This window comes from Oncorhynchus mykiss, chromosome 1 (genome assembly GCF_013265735.2).
Source record: "Oncorhynchus mykiss isolate Arlee chromosome 1, USDA_OmykA_1.1, whole genome shotgun sequence".
Classification (NCBI taxonomy): Eukaryota; Metazoa; Chordata; class Actinopteri; order Salmoniformes; family Salmonidae; genus Oncorhynchus; species Oncorhynchus mykiss.
In genome coordinates this window covers 93,931,004-93,953,737 of record NC_048565.1, presented here as the reverse complement: position 1 = coordinate 93,953,737, position 22,734 = coordinate 93,931,004, and the positions used below count along the sequence as shown (strand labels likewise).

Sequence of the window (22,734 nt, the reverse complement as noted above, 5' to 3'; positions counted from 1 at the left end):
AGCCCAGTCCTACATTAGACTGTAGCCCAGTCCTACATTAGACTGTAGCCCAGTCCTACATTAGACTGTAGCCCAGTCCTACATTAGGCTGTAGCCCAGTCCTACATTAGACTGTAGCCCAGTCCTACACTAGACTGTAGCCCAGTCCTACATTAGACTGAAAGAGTGGCTGTAGCCCAGTCCTACACTAGACTGAAATAGTGGCTGTGTGAAACCCCGTTCTTTTCTTTGTTTGTCATTGTATAAGGGTCTCAGTCAATCCCAGTCACATCCAGTTTTCTGTCATTGCTGCAATTAAGTCAATTAAGAGACCGTTGATGACTGATTCAGGTCAACATCCCAGAATAGCACCCTATTCCCTTGTTTAGTGCCCTGCTTTTGAGCAGGGGGCATTGGGCACTGGTAAAGAGTAGTGCACTAAACAGGAAATAGGAATCCATTTGGGACACACCCACTAATGTCTCTGCCGTCTAAAGACAATTAAAGGGGATCGTTAAGAAGAACAAAACCCCTCCCCCTTTTTTTTATGCTAATTAAAACATTTCAACAGTTTCAATAAAGTCTAGACTATGACATCACGTCTTCATTTAAAGACCGACACTTTTTTCTCCCTTTTGTCTCCTGTTGTTGTCGTGGTTACCCTTTCAAAGATGTACAGCCTGGTAATTCTATACCCTTTTGTCTCCTGTTGTTGTCGTGGTTACCCTTTCAAAGATATACAGCCTGGTAATTCTATACCCTTTTGTCTCCTGTTGTTGTCGTGGTTACCCTTTCAAAGATGTACAGCCTGGTAATTCTATACCCTTTTGTCTCCTGTTGTTGTCGTGGTTACCCTTTCAAAGATGTACAGCCTGGTAATTCTATACCCTTTTGTCTCCTGTTGTTGTCGTGGTTACCCTTTCAAAGATGTACAGCCTGGTAATTCTATACCCTTTTGTCTCCTGTTGTTGTCGTGGTTACCCTTTCAAAGATGTACAGCCTGGTAATTCTATACCCTTTTGTCTCCTGTTGTAGTCGTGGTTACCCTTTTAAAGATGTACAGACTGGTAATTCTATACCCTTTTGTCTCCTGTTGTTGTCGTGGTTACCCTTTTAAAGATGTACAGACTGGTAATTCTATACCCTTTTGTCTCCTGTTGTTGTCGTGGTTACCCTTTCAAAGATGTACAGCCTGGTAATTCTATACCCTTTTGTCTCCTGTTGTAGTCGTGGTTACCCTTTCAAAGATGCACAGCCTGGTAATTCTATACCCTTTTGTCTCCTGTTGTTGTCGTAGTTACCCTTTCAAAGATGTACAGCCTGGTAATTCTATACCCTTTTGTCTCCTGTTGTAGTCGTGGTTACCCTTTCAAAGATGTACAGCCTGGTAATTCTATACCCTTTTGTCTCCTGTTGTTGTCGTGGTTACCCTTTCAAAGATGTACAGCCTGGTAATTCTATACCCTTTTGTCTCCTGTTGTTGTCGTGGTTACCCTTTCAAAGAAGTACAGCCTGGTAATTCTATACCCTTTTGTCTCCTGTTGTAGTCGTGGTTACCCTTTCAAAGATGTACAGCCTGGTAATTCTATACCCTTTTGTCTCCTGTTGTAGTCGTGGTTACCCTTTCAAAGATGTACAGCCTGGTAATTCTATACCCTTTTGTCTCCTGTTGTTGTCGTGGTTACCCTTTCAAAGAAGTACAGCCTGGTAATTCTATACCCTTTTGTCTCCTATTGTAGTCGTGGTTACCCTTTCAAAGAAGTACAGCCTGGTAATTCTATACCCTTTTGTCTCCTGTTGTAGTCGTGGTTACCCTTTTAAAGATGTACAGCCTGGTAATTCTATACCCTTTTGTCTCCTGTTGTAGTCGTGGTTACCCTTTCAAAGAAGTACAGCCTGGTAATTCTATACCCTTTTGTCTCCTGTTGTAGTCGTGGTTACCCTTTCAAAGATGTACAGCCTGGTAATTCTATACCCTTTTGTCTCCTGTTGTAGTCGTGGTTACCCTTTCAAAGATGTACAGCCTGGTAATTCTATACCCTTTTGTCTCCTGTTGTAGTCGTGGTTACCCTTTCAAAGAAGTACAGCCTGGTAATTCTATACCCTTTTGTCTCCTGCTGTTGCCGTGGTTACCCTTTCAAAGAAGTACAGCCTGGTAATTCTATACCCACGCACCACTGCGATCAGGTTTATTTGACTACGTTTTCGACAACTCACACACCTGTTAAAGACCCGAGTGGTCGATAACGTTGTCAAATAAACCAATCACATTGTAGTATAGATCAAATGCAAGGGGGGGGGGGGGGGGGGTTCTCTTTTCACATTTTATTTAAAAACCAGCACATGCTCAGAGACAGTGGATATGTGTACTGGTATGTCGTCTTACGGAGCTTCACACTTGGCAAAGGATCCCCTGGAGTCCTTCCCACAGTTCCCGTAGGGATCTCCTGCCGAGTTGACTCTCTCAAAGCAGATCCCTGGGGCGGGCTTGGCTCCTATCAGACATGGGGGACATATAACATCAGAGACAGACTTTAACTTCTCGGCCTTATCTGATATCGTCTTTCTGTGGTTTCCTCACATCCTCCTCTCCTCGAGGCTCCACTCCTCCTTCTCAAACCCATTGGGGAGGAGCAGATTCGAGGCTCCTCTCCTCCTTCTCAAACCCATTGGGGAGGAGCGGATTCGAGGCTCTCTACTCTCTACCTGTTCTCTACTCACCCTGTCCCCAGAGAGTGATCAGACCCTGTTCTCTACTCACCCTGTCTCCAGAGAGTGATCAGACCCTGTTCTCTACTCACCCTGGCCCCAGATAGTGATCAGACCCTGTTCTCTACCCACCCTGTCCCCAGAGAGTGATCAGACCCTGTTCTCTACTCACCCTGTCCCCAGATAGTGATCAGACCCTGTTCTGTACTCACCCTGGCACCAGAGAGTGATCAGACCCTGTTCTCTACTCACCCTGTCCCCAGATAGTGATCAGACCCTGTTCTCTACCCACCCTGTCCCCAGAGAGTGATCAGACCCTGTTCTGTACTCACCCTGACCCCAGAGAGTGATCAGACCCTGTTCTCTACTCACCCTGTCCCCAGCGAGTGATCAGACCCTGTTCTCTACTCACCCTGACCCCATAGAGTGATCAGAACCTGTTCTCTACTCACGATGGCCCCAGGGAGTGATCAGACCCTGTTCTCTACTCACCCTGACCCCAGAGAGTGAACCGACCCTGTTCTCTACTCACCCTGACCCCAGAGAGTGATCAAACCCTGTTCTCTACTCACCCTGACCCCAGAGAGTGATGCACTGCTGCTCGTGTGTCTGGCAGATCCCATTGTAGCAGTGTCCGTCCACATTGTGACAGGCGTGCCCGTCATGCAGGTACACATTAGCAGGGCAATGGGGGTTGGCGCCGGTACAGAACTCTGGCAGGTCACATGAGTTACTGGAATCCCTGCACGGGGTGCCCGCTGCTTTCAGCTACAGACAGGTAGGCGGGCAGATAGACAGGCACACAGGCAGACAGACAGGCAGACAGACAGATAAGGAGGTGAGGCCTTGAGAGGCATGGAGGTCTGAAGTCTAAGAGAAACAGAAGAGGACAGACTACAGCTTACCTACTACTAACCCTACCCATTACATATGATTATAGAGTATCAAACAACTAGCCTAACTACTACATATGATTATAGAGTATCAAACAAACAACTAGCCTAGCTACTACATATGATTATAGAGTATCAAACAACTAGCCTAGCTACTACATATGATTATAGAGGATCAAACAACTAGCCTAGCTACTACATATGATTCTAGCTTATAAATTAACTAGCCTAGCTACTACATATGATTATAGATGATCAAACAACTAGCCTAGCTACTACATATGATTATTATAGCTTATAAATCAACTAGCCTAGCTACTACATATGATTATAGAGTATCAAACAACTAGCCTAGCTACTACATATGATTATAGAGGATCAAACAACTAGCCTAGCTACTACATATGATTATAGAGGATCAAACAACTAGCCTAGCTACTACATATGATTATAGAGTATCAAACAACTAGCCTAGCTACTACATATGATTATAGAGTATCAAACAACTAGCCTAGCTACTACATATGATTATAGATTATCAAACAAACAACTAGCCTAGCTACTACATATGATTATAGAGTATCAAACAACTAGCCTAGCTACTACCTATGATTATAGATTATCAAACAAACAACTAGCCTAGCTACTACATATGATTATAGAGGATCAAACAACTAGCCTAGCTACTACATAAGATTCTAGCTTATAAATCAACTAGCCTAGCTACTACATATGATTATAGAGTATCAAACAACTAGCCTAGCTACTACATATGATTATAGAGTATCAAACAACTAGCCTAGCTACTACATATGATTATAGAGGATCAAACAACTAGCCTAGCTACTACATATGATTATAGAGTATCAAACAACTAGCCTAGCTACTACATATGATTATAGAGTATCAAACAACTAGCCTAGCTACTACATATGATTATAGATTATCAAACAAACAACTAGCCTAGCTACTACATATGATTATAGAGTATCAAACAACTAGCCTAGCTACTACCTATGATTATAGATTATCAAACAAACAACTAGCCTAGCTACTACATATGATTATAGAGGATCAAACAACTAGCCTAGCTACTACATAAGATTCTAGCTTATAAATCAACTAGCCTAGCTACTACATATGATTATAGAGTATCAAACAACTAGCCTAGCTACTACATATGATTATAGAGTATCAAACAAACAACTAGCCTAGCTACTACATATGATTATAGAGTATCAAACAACTAGCCTAGCTACTACATATGATTATAGAGGATCAAACAACTAGCCTAGCTACTACATATGATTCTAGCTTATAAATCAACTAGCCTAGCTACTATATATAATTATAGATGATCAAACAACTAGCCTAGCTACTACATATGATTATTATAGCTTATAAATCAACTAGCCTAGCTACTACATATGATTATAGAGTATCAAACAACTAGCCTAGCTACAACATGTGATTATAGAGTATCAAACAACTAGCCTAGCTACTACATGTGATTATAGAGTATCAAACAACTAGCCTAGCTACTACCTATGATTATAGAGTATCAAACAAACAACTAGCCTAGCTACTACATATGTTTATAGAGGATCGAACTAACAACTAGCCTAGCTACTACATATGCTTATAGAGGATCAAACAACTAGCCTAGCTACTACATATGCTTATAGAGGATCAAACAACTAGCCTAGCTACTACATATGATTATAGATTATAAAACAACTAGCCTAGCTACTACATATGATTATAGAGTATCAAATAACTAGCCTAGCTACTACCTATGATTATAGATTATAAAACAACTAGCCTAGCTACTACATATGATTATAGAGTATCAAATAACTAGCCTAGCTACTACCTATGATTATAGATTATAAAACAACTAGCCTAGCTACTACATATGATTATAGAGTATCAAATAACTAGCCTAGCTACTACCTATGATTATAGACTATAAAACAACTAGCTTAGCTACTACATACGATTATAGAGGATCAAACAACCAGCCTAGCTACTACATATGATTATAGAGGATCAATCAACTAGCCTAGCTACTACATATGATTATAGAGGATCAATGAACTAGCCTAGCTACTACATATGATTATAGAGGATCAAACAACTAGCCTAGCTACTGCATATGATTATAGATTATCAAACAACTAGCCTGGCTACTACATATGATTATAGATTATCAAACAAATAACTAGCCTAGCTACTACATATGATTATAGAGTATCAAACAAACAACTAGCCTAGCTACTACATATGATTATAGAGGATCAAACAAGTAGCCTAGCTACTACATATGATTATAGAGTATCAAACAAACAACTAGCCTAGCTACTACATATGATTATAGAGTATCAAACAACTAGCCTAGCTACTACATATGATTATAGAGGATCAAATAACTAGCCTAGCTACTACATATGATTCTAGCTTATGAATCAACTAGCCTAGCTACTATATATGATTATAGATGATCAAACAACTAGCCTAGCTACTACATATGATTATTATAGCTTATAAATCAACTAGCCTAGCTACTACATATGATTATAGAGTATCAAACAACTAGCCTAGCTACAACATGTGATTATAGAGGATCAAACAACTAGCCTAGCTACTACATGTGATTATAGAGTATCAAACAACTAGCCTAGCTACTACCTATGATTATAGAGTATCAAACAAACAACTAGCCTAGCTACTACATATGATTATAGAGGATCAAACAACTAGCCTAGCTACTACATATGATTATAGAGTATCAAACAACTAGCCTAGCTACTACATATGATTATAGAGTATCAAACAACTAGCCTAGCTACTACATATGATTATAGATTATCAAACAAACAACTAGCCTAGCTACTACATATGATTATAGAGTATCAAACAACTAGCCTAGCTACTACCTATGATTATAGATTATCAAACAAACAACTAGCCTAGCTACTACATATGATTATAGAGGATCAAACAACTAGCCTAGCTACTACATAAGATTCTAGCTTATAAATCAACTAGCCTAGCTACTACATATGATTATAGAGTATCAAACAACTAGCCTAGCTACTACATATGATTATAGAGTATCAAACAACTAGCCTAGCTACTACATATGATTATAGAGGATCAAACAACTAGCCTAGCTACTACATATGATTATAGCGTATCAAACAACTAGCCTAGCTACTACATATGATTATAGAGTATCAAACAACTAGCCTAGCTACTACATATGATTATAGATTATCAAACAAACAACTAGCCTAGCTACTACATATGATTATAGAGTATCAAACAACTAGCCTAGCTACTACCTATGATTATAGATTATCAAACAAACAACTAGCCTAGCTACTACATATGATTATAGAGGATCAAACAACTAGCCTAGCTACTACATAAGATTCTAGCTTATAAATCAACTAGCCTAGCTACTACATATGATTATAGAGTATCAAACAACTAGCCTAGCTACTACATATGATTATAGAGTATCAAACAAACAACTAGCCTAGCTACTACATATGATTATAGAGTATCAAACAACTAGCCTAGCTACTACATATGATTATAGAGGATCAAACAACTAGCCTAGCTACTACATATGATTCTAGCTTATAAATCAACTAGCCTAGCTACTATATATAATTATAGATGATCAAACAACTAGCCTAGCTACTACATATGATTATTATAGCTTATAAATCAACTAGCCTAGCTACTACATATGATCATAGAGTATCAAACAACTAGCCTAGCTACAACATGTGATTATAGAGTATCAAACAACTAGCCTAGCTACTACATGTGATTATAGAGTATCAAACAACTAGCCTAGCTACTACCTATGATTATAGAGTATCAAACAAACAACTAGCCTAGCTACTACATATGTTTATAGAGGATCGAACTAACAACTAGCCTAGCTACTACATATGCTTATAGAGGATCAAACAACTAGCCTAGCTACTACATATGCTTATAGAGGATCAAACAACTAGCCTAGCTACTACATATGATTATAGATTATAAAACAACTAGCCTAGCTACTACATATGATTATAGAGTATCAAATAACTAGCCTAGCTACTACCTATGATTATAGATTATAAAACAACTAGCCTAGCTACTACATATGATTATAGAGTATCAAATAACTAGCCTAGCTACTACCTATGATTATAGATTATAAAACAACTAGCCTAGCTACTACCTATGATTATAGATTATAAAACAACTAGCCTAGCTACTACATATGATTATAGAGTATCAAATAACTAGCCTAGCTACTACCTATGATTATAGACTATAAAACAACTAGCTTAGCTACTACATACGATTATAGAGGATCAAACAACCAGCCTAGCTACTACATATGATTATAGAGGATCAATCAACTAGCCTAGCTACTACATATGATTATAGAGGATCAATGAACTAGCCTAGCTACTACATATGATTATAGAGGATCAAACAACTAGCCTAGCTACTGCATATGATTATAGATTATCAAACAACTAGCCTAGCTACTACATATGATTATAGATTATCAAACAAATAACTAGCCTAGCTACTACATATGATTATAGAGTATCAAACAAACAACTAGCCTAGCTACTACATATGATTATAGAGGATCAAACAAGTAGCCTAGCTACTACATATGATTATAGAGTATCAAACAAACAACTAGCCTAGCTACTACATATGATTATAGAGTATCAAACAACTAGCCTAGCTACTACATATGATTATAGAGGATCAAATAACTAGCCTAGCTACTACATATGATTCTAGCTTATAAATCAACTAGCCTAGCTACTATATATGATTATAGATGATCAAACAACTAGCCTAGCTACTACATATGATTATTATAGCTTATAAATCAACTAGCCTAGCTACTACATATGATTATAGAGTATCAAACAACTAGCCTAGCTACAACATGTGATTATAGAGGATCAAACAACTAGCCTAGCTACTACATGTGATTATAGAGTATCAAACAACTAGCCTAGCTACTACCTATGATTATAGAGTATCAAACAAACAACTAGCCTAGCTACTACATATGCTTATAGAGGATCAAACAAACAACTAGCCTAGCTACTACATATGCTTATAGAGGATCAAACAACTAGCCTAGCTACTACATATGCTTATAGAGGATCAAACAACTAGCCTAGCTACTACATATAATTATAGATTATAAAACAACTAGCCTAGCTAATACATATGATTATAGAGTATCAAATAACTAGCCTAGCTACTACCTATGATTATAGATTATAAAACAACTAGCCTAGCTACTACATATGATTATAGAGTATCAAATAACTAGCCTAGCTACTACCTATGATTATAGACTATAAAACAACTAGCCTAGCTACTACATATGATTATAGAGTATCAAACAAGTAGCCTAGCTACTACCTATGATTATAGATTATAAAACAACTAGCCTAGCTACTACATATGATTATAGAGTATCAAACAACTAGCCTAGCTACTACATATGCGTATAGAGGATCAAACAACTAGCTTAGCTACTACATACGATTATAGAGGATCAAACAACCAGCCTAGCTACTACATATGATTATAGAGGATCAATCAACTAGCCTAGCTACTACATATGATTATAGAGGATCAATGAACTAGCCTAGCTACTACATATGATTATAGAGGATCAAACAACTAGCCTAGCTACTGCATTTGATTATAGATTATCAAACAACTAGCCTAGCTACTACATATGATTATAGATTATCAAACAAATAACTAGCCTAGCTACTACATATGATTATAGAGTATCAAACAAACAACTAGCCTAGCTACTACATATGATTATAGAGGATCAAACAAACAACTAGCCTAGCTACTACATATGATTATAGATTATCAAACAAACAACTAGCCTAGCTACTACATATGATTATAGAGGATCAATGAACTAGCCTAGCTACTACATATGATTATAGAGGATCAAACAACTAGCCTAGCTACTGCATATGATTATAGATTATCAAACAACTAGCCTAGATACTACATATGATTATAGATTATCAAACAAATAACTAGCCTAGCTACTACCTATGATTATAGAGGATCAAACAAACAACTAGCCTAGCTACTACATATAATTATAGATTATCAAACAAACAACTAGCCTAGCTACTACATATGATTATAGAGTATCAAACAACTAGCCTAGCTACTACATATGATTATAGAGTATCAAACAACTAGCCTAGCTACTACATATGATTATAGAGTATCAAACAAACAACTAGCCTAGCTACTACATATGATTATAGAGGATCAAACAACTAGCCTAGCTACTACATATGATTATAGAGGATCAAACAACTAGCCTAGCTACTACCTATGATTATAGAGGATCAAACAACTAGCCTAGCTACTGCATATGATTATAGATTATCAAACAACTAGCCTAGCTACTACATATGATTATAGATTATCAAACAAATAACTAGCCTAGCTACTACATATGATTATAGAGTATCAAACAAACAACTAGCCTAGCTACTACATATGATTATAGAGGATCAAACAAACAACTAGCCTAGCTACTACATATGATTATAGATTATCAAACAAACAACTAGCCTAGCTACTACATATGATTATAGAGTATCAAACAACTAGCCTAGCTACTACATATGATTATAGAGTATCAAACAACTAGCCTAGCTACTACATATGATTATAGAGTATCAAACAAACAACTAGCCTAGCTACTACATATGATTATAGAGGATCAAACAACTAGCCTAGCTACTACATATGATTATAGAGGATCAAACAACTAGCCTAGCTACTACCTATGATTATAGAGTATCAAATAACTAGCCTAGCTACTACCTATGATTATAGATTATAAAACAACTAGCCTAGCTACTACATATGATTATAGAGTATCAAATAACTAGCCTAGCTACTACCTATGATTATAGATTATAAAACAACTAGCCTAGCTACTACCTATGATTATAGACTATAAAACAACTAGCCTAGCTACTACATATGATTATAGAGTATCAAACAAGTAGCCTAGCTACTACCTATGATTATAGATTATAAAACAACTAGCCTAGCTACTACATATGATTATAGAGTATCAAACAACTAGCCTAGCTACTACATATGCGTATAGAGGATCAAACAACTAGCTTAGCTACTACATACGATTATAGAGGATCAAACAACCAGCCTAGCTACTACATATGATTATAGAGGATCAATCAACTAGCCTAGCTACTACATATGATTATAGAGGATCAATGAACTAGCCTAGCTACTACATATGATTATAGAGGATCAAACAACTAGCCTAGCTACTGCATATGATTATAGATTATCAAACAACTAGCCTAGCTACTACATATGATTATAGATTATCAAACAAATAACTAGCCTAGCTACTACATATGATTATAGAGTATCAAACAAACAACTAGCCTAGCTACTACATATGATTATAGAGGATCAAACAAACAACTAGCCTAGCTACTACATATGATTATAGATTATCAAACAAACAACTAGCCTAGCTACTACATATGATTATAGAGTATCAAACAACTAGCCTAGCTACTACATATGATTATAGAGTATCAAACAACTAGCCTAGCTACTACATATGATTATAGAGTATCAAACAAACAACTAGCCTAGCTACTACATATGATTATAGAGGATCAAACAACTAGCCTAGCTACTACATATGATTATAGAGGATCAAACAACTAGCCTAGCTACTACCTATGATTATAGAGGATCAAACAACTAGCCTAGCTACTACATATGATTATAGAGTATCAAACAAACAACTAGCCTAGCTACTACATATGATTATAGAGGATCAAACAACTAGCCTAGCTACTACATATGATTATAGAGGATCAAACAACTAGCCTAGCTACTACATATGATTATAGAGGATCAAACAACTAGCCTAGCTACTACATATGATTCTAGAGTATCAAACAACTAGCCTAGCTACTACATATGATTATAGAGGATCAAACAACTAGCCTAGCTACTACATATGATTATAGATTATCAAACAACTAGCCTAGCTACTACATATGATTATAGAGTATCAAACAAACAACTCCAACTTTAAGGCATATTCCCCTTTTTATACCACTATGTATTTAAGCCATTCTGTGTGTGTGTGTGTGTGTGCGTGTGTGTGTGTGTGTGTGTGTGTGTGTGTGTGTGTGTGTGTGTGTGTGTGTGTGTGTGTGTGTGTGTGTGTGTGTGTGTGTGTGTGTGTGAAACAGGACCCCTTCCCTGTGAAAATAATGATTAAAGAAGATGTGAGTTTAAATGAGGGCTGTTGGCCAACAGGTCAGTCAGTCTCCTACCAGGCAGTCATGACAGCACTGTCCGTGAGCACACACAGCATCCCCCTTCAGAGTACAGGTTGTAGAGTTACAGCACGGGTTAATACACTCCTGGAGAGAGGAGAGGAGAGAGGGGGAGAGGGGGAGAGGGGAGAGGAGAGAGGGGGAGAGGGGAGAGGGGGAGGAGAGGTGGGGGGAGAGAGGAGAGGTGGGGAGAGAGAGGAGAGGAGAGAGGGGGAGAGGGGAGAGGGGAGAGAGAGGAGAGGAGAGAGGGGGAGAGGGGAGAGGGGGAGAGTGGAGAGAGAGGAGAGGTGGGGAGAGAGAGGAGAGGTGGGGAAAGAGAGGAGAGGTGGGGGGGAGAGAGGAGAGGTGGGGAGAGAGAGGAGAGGAGAGAGGGGGAGAGGGGAGAGAGAGGAGAGGAGAGAGGGGGATAGGGGAGAGGGGGAGAGGAGAGAGAGAGGAGAGGTGGGGAGAGAGAGGAGAGATGGGGAGAGAGAGGAGAGGAAGAAGGGGTTTACAAACCACCCAGATTAGATGTAATCTGAGAACACACGCACAGCTCTAATGTTATCAGAGGGAACCCCACGCCAGGTCGTATTATATTCCTCCTCTCCTCCCTGGCAGAGGTCAGACAGTCAGGTAGAGTTACGTCCTGAAAGGATTTCTTCAACAACAGCTTCGGACAGGGAACACGGTCACCAGGTCCCCGTTGATGTAACTTATCCTCCGTGGAACAGTGGAGGTATGGACATCTGGTCTACATTATGCATTATCAGAACCCTGCACTCGACCAATCAGTAGCTCTGAAACTCTGCACTCTACCAATCAGCAGCTCTGGAACCCTGCACTCTACCAATCAGCAGCTCTGGAAACCTGCACTCTACCAATCAGCAGCTCTGGAAACCTGCACTCTACCAATCAGCAGCTCTGGAACCCTGCACTCTACCAATCAGCAGCTCTGGAACCCTGCACTCTACCAATCAGCAGCTCTGGAACTCTGCACTCTACCAATCAGCAGCTCTGGAACCCTGCACTCTACCACTCAGCAGCTCTGGAACCCTGTACTCTACCAATCAGCAGCTCTGGAACCCTGCACTCTACCAATCAGCAGCTCTGGAACCCTGCACTCTACCAATCAGCAGCTCTGGAACCCTGCACTCTACCAATCAGCAGCTCTGGAACTCTGCACTCTACCAATTAGCAGCTCTGGAACCCTGCACTCTACCAATCAGCAGCTCTGGAAACCTGCACTCTACCAATCAGCAGCTCTGGAACCCTGCACTCTACCAATCAGCAGCTCTGGAACCCTGCATTGTACCAATCACCAGGACTTGAACCCACAACCTTGGTGTTGTTAGACCACTTCCTATCTCCACTCCTCTCAGAACAGCTTGGCTCAGGGCAGTAGTGGTTTGGTTCAGCTAGGCTCAGAACAGCTTGGTTTGGTTCAGCTTGGCTCAGAACAGCTTGGTTTGGTTCAGCTTGGCTCAGAACAGCTTGGTTTGGTTCAGCTTGGCTCAGAACAGCTTGGTTTGGTTCAGCTTGGCTCAGAACAGCTTGGCAAGGGGCAGTAGTGGTTTGGTTCAGCTTGGCTCAGGGCAGTAGAGGTTTGGTTCAGCTTGGCTCAGGGCAGTAGTGGTTTAGTTCAGCTTGGCTCAGGGCAGTAGTGGTTTGGTTCAGCTTGGCTAAGGGCAGTAGTGGTTTGGTTCAGCTTGGCTCAGGGCAGTAGTGGTTTGGTTCAGCTTGGCTCAGGGCAGTAGTGGTTTGGTTCAGCTTGGCTCAGGGCAGTAATGGTTTGGTTCAGCTTGGCTCAGGGCAGTAGTGGTTTGGTTCAGCTTGGCTCAGAACAGCTTGGTTTGGTTCAGCTTGGCTCAGAACAGCTTGGTTTGGTTCAGCTTGGCTCAGAACAGCTTGGCAAGGGGCAGTAGTGGTTTGGTTCAGCTTGGCTCAGGGCAGTAGAGGTTTGGTTCAGCTTGGCTCAGGGCAGTAGTGGTTTAGTTCAGCTTGGCTCAGGGCAGTAGTGGTTTGGTTCAGCTTGGCTCAGGGCAGTAGTGGTTTGGTTCAGCTTGGCTCAGGGCAGTAGTGGTTTGGTTCAGCTTGGCTCAGAACAGCATGGTTTGGTTCAGCTTGGCTCAGGGCAGTAGTGGTTTAGTTCAGCTTGGCTCAGGGCAGTAGTGGTTTTGTTCAGCTTGGCTCAGAACAGCATGGTTTGGTTCAGCTTGGCTCAGAACAGCTTGGCACGGGCAGTAGTGGTTTGGCTCAGCTTGGCTCAGAACAGCTTGGTTTGGTTCAGCTTGGCTCAGGGCAGTAGTGGTTTGGTTCAGCTTGACTCAGAACAGCTTGGTTTGATTCAGCTTGGCTCAGAACAGCTTAGTATGTTTCAGCTTGGCTCAGAACAGCTTGGTTTGGTTCAGCTTGGCTCAGGGCAGTAGAGGTTTGGTTCAGCTTGGCTCAGGGCAGTAGTGGTTTAGTTCAGCTTGGCTCAGGGCAGTAGTGGTTTGGTTCAGCTTGGCTCAGGGCAGTAGTGGTTTAGTTCAGCTTGGCTAAGGGCAGTAGTGGTTTAGTTCAGCTTGGCTCAGGGCAGTAGTGGTTTGGTTCAGCTTGGCTAAGGCAGTAGTGGCTTGGTTCAGCTTGGCTCAGGGCAGTAGTGGTTTGGTTCAGCTTGGCTCAGGGCAGTAGTGGTTTGGTTCAGCTTGGCTCAGGGCAGTAGTGGTTTAGTTCAGCTTGGCTCAGGGCAGTAGTGGTTTAGTTCAGCTTGGCTCAGGGCAGTAGAGGCTTGGTTCAGCTTGGCTCAGGGCAGTAGAGGTTTGGTTCAGCTTGGCTCAGGGCAGTAGTGGTTTGGTTCAGCTTGGCTCAGGGCAGTAGTGGTTTGGTTCAGCTTGGCTCAGGGCAGTAGAGGTTTGGTTCAGCTTGGCTCAGGGCAGTAGAGGTTTGGTTCAGCTTGGCTCAGGGCAGTAGTGGTTTGGTTCAGCTTGGCTCAGAACAGTAGTGGTTTGGTTCAGCTTGGCTCAGGGCGGTAGTGGTTTGGTTCAGCTTGGCTCAGAACAGCTTGGTTTGGTTGAGCTTGGCTCAGGGCAGTAGTGGTTTGGTTCAGCTTGGCTCAGGGCAGTAGTGGTTTGGTTCAGCTTGGCTCAGAACAGCATGGTTTGGTTCAGCTTGGCTCAGAACAGCATGGTTTGGTTCAGCTTGGCTCAGGGCAGTAGTGGTTTGGTTCAGCTTGGCTCAGGGCAGTAGAGGTTTGGTTCAGCTTGGCTCAGAACAGCTTGGCACGGGCAGTAGTGGTTTGGTTCAGCTTGGCTCAGAACAGCTTGGTTTGGCTCAGCTTGGCTCAGAACAGCTTGGTTTGGTTCAGCTTGGCTCAGGGCAGTAGTGGTTTGGTTCAGCTTGACTCAGAACAGCTTGGTTTGATTCAGCTTGGCTCAGAACAGCTTAGTTTGGTTCAGCTTGGCTCAGAACAGCTTGGTTTGGTTCAGCTTGGCTCAGGGCAGTAGAGGTTTGGTTCAGCTTGGCTCAGGGCAGTAGTGGTTTAGTTCAGCTTGGCTCAGGGCAGTAGTGGTTTGGTTCAGCTTGGCTCAGGGCAGTAGTGGTTTGGTTCAGCTTGGCTCAGGGCAGTAGTGGTTTAGTTCAGCTTGGCTCAGGGCAGTAGTGGTTTAGTTCAGCTTGGCTCAGGGCAGTAGTGTCTTGGTTCAGCTTGGCTCAGGGCAGTAGTGGTTTAGTTCAGCTTGGCTCAGGGCAGTAGAGGCTTGGTTCAGCTTGGCTCAGGGCAGTAGAGGTTTGGTTCAGCTTGGCTCAGGGCAGTAGTGGTTTGGTTCAGCTTGGCTCAGGGCAGTAGTGGTTTGGTTCAGCTTGGCTCAGGGCAGTAGAGGTTTGGTTCAGCTTGGCTCAGGGCAGTAGAGGTTTGGTTCAGCTTGGCTCAGGGCAGTAGTGGTTTGGTTCAGCTTGGCTCAGAACAGTAGTGGTTTGGTTCAGCTTGGCTCAGGGCGGTAGTGGTTTGGTTCAGCTTGGCTCAGAACAGCTTGGTTTGGTTGAGCTTGGCTCAGGGCAGTAGTGGTTTGGTTCAGCTTGGCTCAGGGCAGTAGTGGTTTGGTTCAGCTTGGCTCAGAACAGCATGGTTTGGTTCAGCTTGGCTCAGAACAGCATGGTTTGGTTCAGCTTGGCTCAGGGCAGTAGTGGTTTGGTTCAGCTTGGCTCAGGGCAGTAGAGGTTTGGTTCAGCTTGGCTCAGAACAGCTTGGCACGGGCAGTAGTGGTTTGGTTCAGCTTGGCTCAGAACAGCTTGGTTTGGCTCAGCTTGGCTCAGAACAGCTTGGTTTGGTTCAGCTTGGCTCAGGGCAGTAGTGGTTTGGTTCAGCTTGACTCAGAACAGCTTGGTTTGATTCAGCTTGGCTCAGAACAGCTTAGTTTGGTTCAGCTTGGCTCAGAACAGCTTGGTTTGGTTCAGCTTGGCTCAGGGCAGTAGAGGTTTGGTTCAGCTTGGCTCAGGGCAGTAGTGGTTTAGTTCAGCTTGGCTCAGGGCAGTAGTGGTTTGGTTCAGCTTGGCTCAGGGCAGTAGTGGTTTGGTTCAGCTTGGCTCAGGGCAGTAGTGGTTTAGTTCAGCTTGGCTCAGGGCAGTAGTGGTTTAGTTCAGCTTGGCTCAGGGCAGTAGTGTCTTGGTTCAGCTTGGCTCAGGGCAGTAGTGGTTTGGTTCAGCTTGGCTCAGGGCAGTAGTGGTTTGGTTCAGCTTGGCTCAGGGCAGTAGTGGTTTAGTTCAGCTTGGCTCAGGGCAGTAGTGGTTTAGTTCAGCTTGGCTCAGGGCAGTAGAGGCTTGGTTCAGCTTGGCTCAGGGCAGTAGAGGTTTGGTTCAGATTGGCTCAGGGCAGTAGTGGTTTGTTTCAGCTTGGCTCAGGGCAGTAGTGGTTTGGTTGAGCTTGGCTCAGGGCAGTAGTGGTTTGGTTCAGCTTGACTCAGGGCAGTAGTGGTTTGGTTGAGCTTGGCTCAGGGCAGTAGTGGTTTGGTTCAGCTTGGCTCAGGGCAGTGGTGGTTTGGTTCAGCTTGGCTCAGGGCAGTAGTGTTCATACAGTGTTAACGTGTCCCATCCCATTGCATCCCTACCATGACAAAACAGGACAACTTCCTACCTCCAGTTCTCCACAGTCACACTCCTCTCCTTCCTCCACGTATCCGTTGCCACACTTCTGTCCCCCGTAGAGAACCTTGACCTCAGGCATGTTGAACAGACACATCCCAACGCCCTTCTCCAGACTGGCAGACAGATCCTTTATACTACAGGAGCTGAATACTGTAGGGAACGGGTACCTGGAGAGGAGAGAGAGAGAGGAGAACTACTGAATACTGTAGGGAACAGGTACCTGGAGAGGAGAGAGAGAGAGAGAGAGGAGAACTACTGAATACTGTTGGGAACAGGTACCTGGAGAGGAGAGAGAGAGAGGAGAACTACTGAATACTGTAGGGAACGGGTACCTGGAGAGGAGAGAGAGAGAGGAGAACTACTGAATACTGTAGGGAACAGGTACCTGGAGAGGAGAGAGAGACGGGAACTACTGAATACTGTAGGGAACAGGTACCTGGAGAGGAGAGAGAGAGAGAGGAGAACTACTGAATACTGTAGGGAACAGGTACCTGGAGAGGAGAGAGAGAGAGGAGAACTACTGAATACTGTAGGGAACAGGTACCTGGAGAGGAGAGAGAGAGAGGAGAACTACTGAATACTGTAGGGAACAGGTACCTGGAGAGGAGAGAGAGAGAGGAGAACTACTGAATACTGTAGGGAACAGGTACCTGGAGAGGAGAGAGAGACGGGAACTACTGAATACTGTAGGGAACGGGTACCTGGAGAGGAGAGAGAGAGAGAGGAGAACTACTGAATATTGTAGGGAACGGGTACCTGGAGAGGAGAGAGAGAGAGGAGAACTACTGAATACTGTAGGGAACAGGTACCTGGAGAGGAGAGAGAGAGAGAGAGAGGAGAACTACTGAATACTGTAGGGAACAGGTACCTGGAGAGGAGAGAGAGAGAGAGGAGAACTACTGAATACTGTAGGGAACAGGTACCTGGAGAGGAGAGAGAGAGAGAGAGAGAGAGAGAGAGAGAGAGAGAGAGAGAGAGAGAGAGAGGAGAACTACTGAATACTGTAGGGATCAGGTACCTGGAGAGGAGAGAGAGAGAGAGGAGAACTACTGAATACTGTTGGGAACAGGTACCTGGAGAGGAGAGAGAGAGAGAGAGAGAGAGAGAGAGAGAGAGAGAGAGAGAGAGAGAGAGAGGAGAACTACTGAATACTGTAGGGATCAGGTACCTGGAGAGGAGAGAGAGAGAGAGGAGAACTACTGAATACTGTAGGGAACAGGTACCTGGAGAGGAGAGAGAGAGAGAGAGAGAGAGAGAGAGAGAGAGAGAGGAGAACTACTGAATACTGTAGGGATCAGGTACCTGGAGAGGAGAGAGAGAGAGAGGAGAACTACTGAATACTGTGTGAGTGTGTGTTTGTCCTGGGCTCTGTCTGAGAAAACCTTTCTTCCAGACCTCATACAGCTTAATGCAGTAATGCTCTGGTAATAGACTGTACTGCTGGATGGCCATGTAGTGTACGTGATGGAGGGTGTGTGTGTGAGGAGAGAGAATGTGTGTGTGTGTGTGTGTGTGCCTGTTGGTGTGAGTGTGTGACTGTTCATACAAAGTATAACTCTTCCCTCTCCTCTATCTCCTCTATCTCCTCTATCTCCTCTATCCCCTCTATCGCCTCTATCCCCTCTATCCCCTCTCCTCTATCTTCTCCCTCCTTCCCCTCTATCCCTTCCCCTCTATCTCCTCTATCCCCTCCCCTCTACCCCCTCCCTCTATCCCCTCTATCCCCTCTATCCCTCCACCCCCTCCCTCTATCCCTCCATCCCTCTATCCCCTCTATCCCCTCTACCCCCTCCCTCTATCCCCTCTATCCCTCTATCCCCTCTATCCCTCTATCTACCCCCTCCCTCTATCCCCTCTATCCCCTCTATCCCTCTACCCCCTCCCCCTATCCCCTCTATCCCTCTATCCCCCTATATCCCCTTTATCCCTATATCCCCTCTATCCCCTCTATCCTTCTACCCCCTCCCTCTATCCCCTCTATCTCCTCTATCCCTCTACCCCCTCCCTCTATCCCTCTATCCCCTCTACCCCCTCCCTCTATCCCTCTATCCCCTCTACCCCCTCCCTCTATCCCTCTATCCCCTCTATCCCTCTATCCTTCTATCCCTCTATCCCCTCTATCCCTCTATCCCTCTATCCCTCTATCCCCTCTATCCCCTCTATCCCATCTATCCCTCTACCCCCTCCCTCTACCCCCTCCCTCTACCCCCTCCCTCTATCCCTCTATCCCCTCTATCCCTCTATCCCTCTATCCCCTCTATCCCTCTATCCCTCTATCCCCTCTATCCCATTCCCAATGCATGTAGTTCAGACCTTTTTACAAATCACTGAAACAAACACAGAGACTCAACAAGGGAGAGAGACATCAACCCACAGTCACAGACTCGGTCTGTGCAGAAACTGGCCACATCGACTGAGCCACACAGTCTGTCTGAGCTGGGTGCACGTGGACTCGGGAATATGTTCCAAGCCTCAACCATAATGGTTGGAATGATCTGTGTGTGTGTGTGTGTGTGTGTGTGTGTGTGTGTGTGTGTGTGTGTGTGTGTGTGTGTGTGTGTGTGTGTGTGTGTGTGTGTGTGTGTGTTTTTGTGTTTGTGTGTGTGTGTGTTAGACCAACAAGCTCCTGTGACCATAACAAGGCAGCGGTGAAAACTCCCATGATTCTTTCTGTGGAGGACATGTGGGTTAGAAGAAGAGGAGGGACGTGTCCAGGACGGCAGGGTGCATTATGGGATCCAGGCGAGGCGTTGCAGTTACTCTTTCATTTCTGTCCAGAGATTTTGATGAAACGTTAAAATGAAAAGACCCTTTGTTGCTTTGAGAATGATAGCAGCAAAACAAGCCTTCCCCTCCTCTCTTCTCCCCTGCATCTCTTCTCCTCTCCTCTCTTCTCCTCTCTTCTCCTATCTTCTCTTCTCCTCTCTTCTCCCCTGCATCTCTTCTCCTCTCCTCTCTTCTCCTCTCTTCTCCTATCTTCTCTTCTCCTCTCTTCTCCCCTGCATCTCTTCTCCTCTCCTCTCTTCTCCTCTCTTCTCCTATCTTCTCTTCTCCTCTCTTCTCCCCTGCATCTCTTCTCCTCTCCTCTCTTCTCCTCTCTTCTCCTATCTTCTCTTCTCCTCTCTTCTCCCCTGCATCTCTTCTCCTCTCCTCTCCTCTCTTCTCCCCTGCACCTCTTCTCCTCTCCTCTCCTCTCTTCTCCTCTCTTCTCTTCTCCTCTCTTCTCCCCTGCATCTCTTCTCCTCTCTTCTCTTCTCCTCTCTTCTCCCCTGCATCTCTTCTCCTCTCTTCTCTTCTCCTCTCTTCTCCCCTGCATCTCTTCTCCTCTCCTCTCCTCTCCTCTCTTCTCCTCTCTTCTCCTCTCTTCTCTTCTCCTCTCTTCTCCCCTGCATCTCTTCTCCCCTGCATCTCTTCTCCTCTCTTCTCTTCTCCCCTGCTCTCTTCTCCTCTCTTCTCCCCTGCATCTCTTCTCCTCTCTTCTCCCCTGCATCTCTTCTCCTTTCTTCTCCCCTGCATCTCTTCTCCTCTCTTCTCCCCTGCATCTCTTCTCCTCTCTTCTCCCCTGCATCTCTTCTCCTCTCTTCTCCCCTGCATCTCTTCTCCTCTCTTCTCCCCTGCATCTCTTCTCCTCTCTTCTCCCCTGCATCTCTTCTCCTCTCTTCTCCCCTGCATCTCTTCTCCTCTCTTCTCCCCTGCATCTCTTCTCCTCTCTTCTCCCCTGCATCTCTTCTCCCCTGCATCTCTTCTCCTCTCTTCTCCCCTGCATCTCCCCTGCATCTCCTCTCCTCTCCTCTCCTCTCCTCTCCTCTCCTCTCCTCTTCTCTTCTCTTCTCTTCTCTTCTCTTCTCTTCTCTTCTCTTCTCTTCTCTTCTCTTCTCTTCTCTTCTCTTCTCTTCTCTTCTCCTCTCCTCTCCTCTCCTCTCCTCTCCTCTCCTCTCCTCTCTTCTCTTCTCTTCTCTTCTCTTCTCCTCTCCTCTCTTCTCCCCTGCATCTCTTCTCCTCTCCTCTCCTCTCCTCTCCTCTCCTCTCCTCTCCTCTCCTCTCCTCTCCTCTCCTCTCCTCTCCCCTCCCCTCCTCTCCTCTCCTCTCCTCTCCTCTCCTCTCCTCTCCTCTCCTCTCCTCTCCTCTCCCCTCCTCTCCTCTCCTCTCCTCTCCTCTCCTCTCCTCTCCCCTCCTCTCCTCTCCTCTCCTCTCCTCTCCTCTCCTCTCCTCTCCCCTCCTCTCCTCTCCTCTCCTCTCCTCTCCTCTCCTCTCCTCTCCCCTCCTCTCCTCTCCTCTCCTCTCCTCTCCTCTCCTCTCCTCTCCTCTCCTCTCCTCTCGTCTCCTCTCTTCTCTTCCCTTCTCTTCTCCTTTGGGGCGTTTAAAGTAACAGATGTTCTGAGACAGAAAAATGCTTGTCATTGACCAGTAAATGAAAACGACTCACTTCGAAATGCCTTTTTGTTGTTGTTTAGGTTAATAGACATCTGATCTGATCTGTAAATATGCAATGAGGATCTTTTGACGTGTTTTGAACTGATCTCACTCTAAAGGCTGCCTTTGATGATTCTCTTTGAGTGTGTGTGTGTGTGTGTGTGTGTGTGTGTGTGTGTGTGTGTGTGTGTGTGTGTGTGTGTGTGTGTGTGCGTGCGTGCGTGCGTGCGTGTGTGTGTGTGTGTGTGTATGTGTGTGTGTGTGTGCTGTTGCTCCTACTACCCCACGCTGTGTCTGACCACCAGCCCTGCGTTCTAACATCAATATTATAATGTGACCTGAAGGGAAGGAGGAGACAACACAGTGCAGCAGTTTACACTCTGTAGATCAAAAGATCAGAGAGACTAACTGAATACTAATACTGTAGTGGTGGAAGGTAGAGAGACTGAATACTAATACTGTAGTGATGGAAGGTAGAGAGAATGAATACTAATACTGTAGTGATGGAAGGTAGAGAGACTGAATACTAATACTGTAGTGGTGGAAGGTAGAGAGACTGAATACTAATACTGTAGTGATGGAAGGTAGAGAGAATGAATACTAATACTGTAGTGATGGAAGGTAGAGAGAATGAATACTAATACTGTAGTGATGGAAGGTAGAGAGACTGAATACTAATACTGTAGTGATGGAAGGTAGAGAGAATGAATACTAATACTGTAGTGATGGAAGGTAGAGAGAATGAATACTAATACTGTAGTGATGGAAGGTAGAGAGAATGAATACTAATACTGTAGTGATGGAAGGTAGAGAGAATGAATACTAATACTGTAGTGGTGGAAGGTAGAGAGACTGAATACTAATACTGTAGTGATGGAAGGTAGAGAGAACAGAGAGACTGAATACTAATACTGTAGTGATGGAAGGTAGAGAGACTGAATACTAATACTGTAGTGGTGGAAGGTAGAGAGACTGAATACTAATACTGTAGTGGTGGAAGGTAGAGAGACTGAATACTAATACTGTAGTGATGGAAGGTAGAGAGACTGAATACTAATACTGTAGTGATGGAAGGTAGAGAGAATGAATACTAATACTGTAGTGATGGAAGGTAGAGAGACTGAATACTAATACTGTAGTGATGGAAGGTAGAGAGAACAGAGAGACTGAATACTAATACTGTAGTGATGGAAGGTAGAGAGACTGAA

General features: G+C 43.8%; 1 protein-coding gene across 1 annotated transcript in view; it reads right to left on the bottom strand.

Moving 5' to 3' along the window:
• Nucleotides 1–22,734, bottom strand: part of LOC110517068 (disintegrin and metalloproteinase domain-containing protein 12) — a 221,485-nt gene that overhangs the window by 49,226 nt on the left and 149,525 nt on the right. The window contains exons 12-15 of the mRNA XM_036988835.1: nt 17,103–17,280; nt 12,008–12,097; nt 3,261–3,456; nt 2,366–2,474 (exon numbers count right to left, since the gene is read on the bottom strand). Coding sequence (XP_036844730.1) covers nt 2,366–2,474; nt 3,261–3,456; nt 12,008–12,097; nt 17,103–17,280 — 573 coding nt within the window. The remainder of the gene's footprint in view (nt 1–2,365; nt 2,475–3,260; nt 3,457–12,007; nt 12,098–17,102; nt 17,281–22,734) is intronic.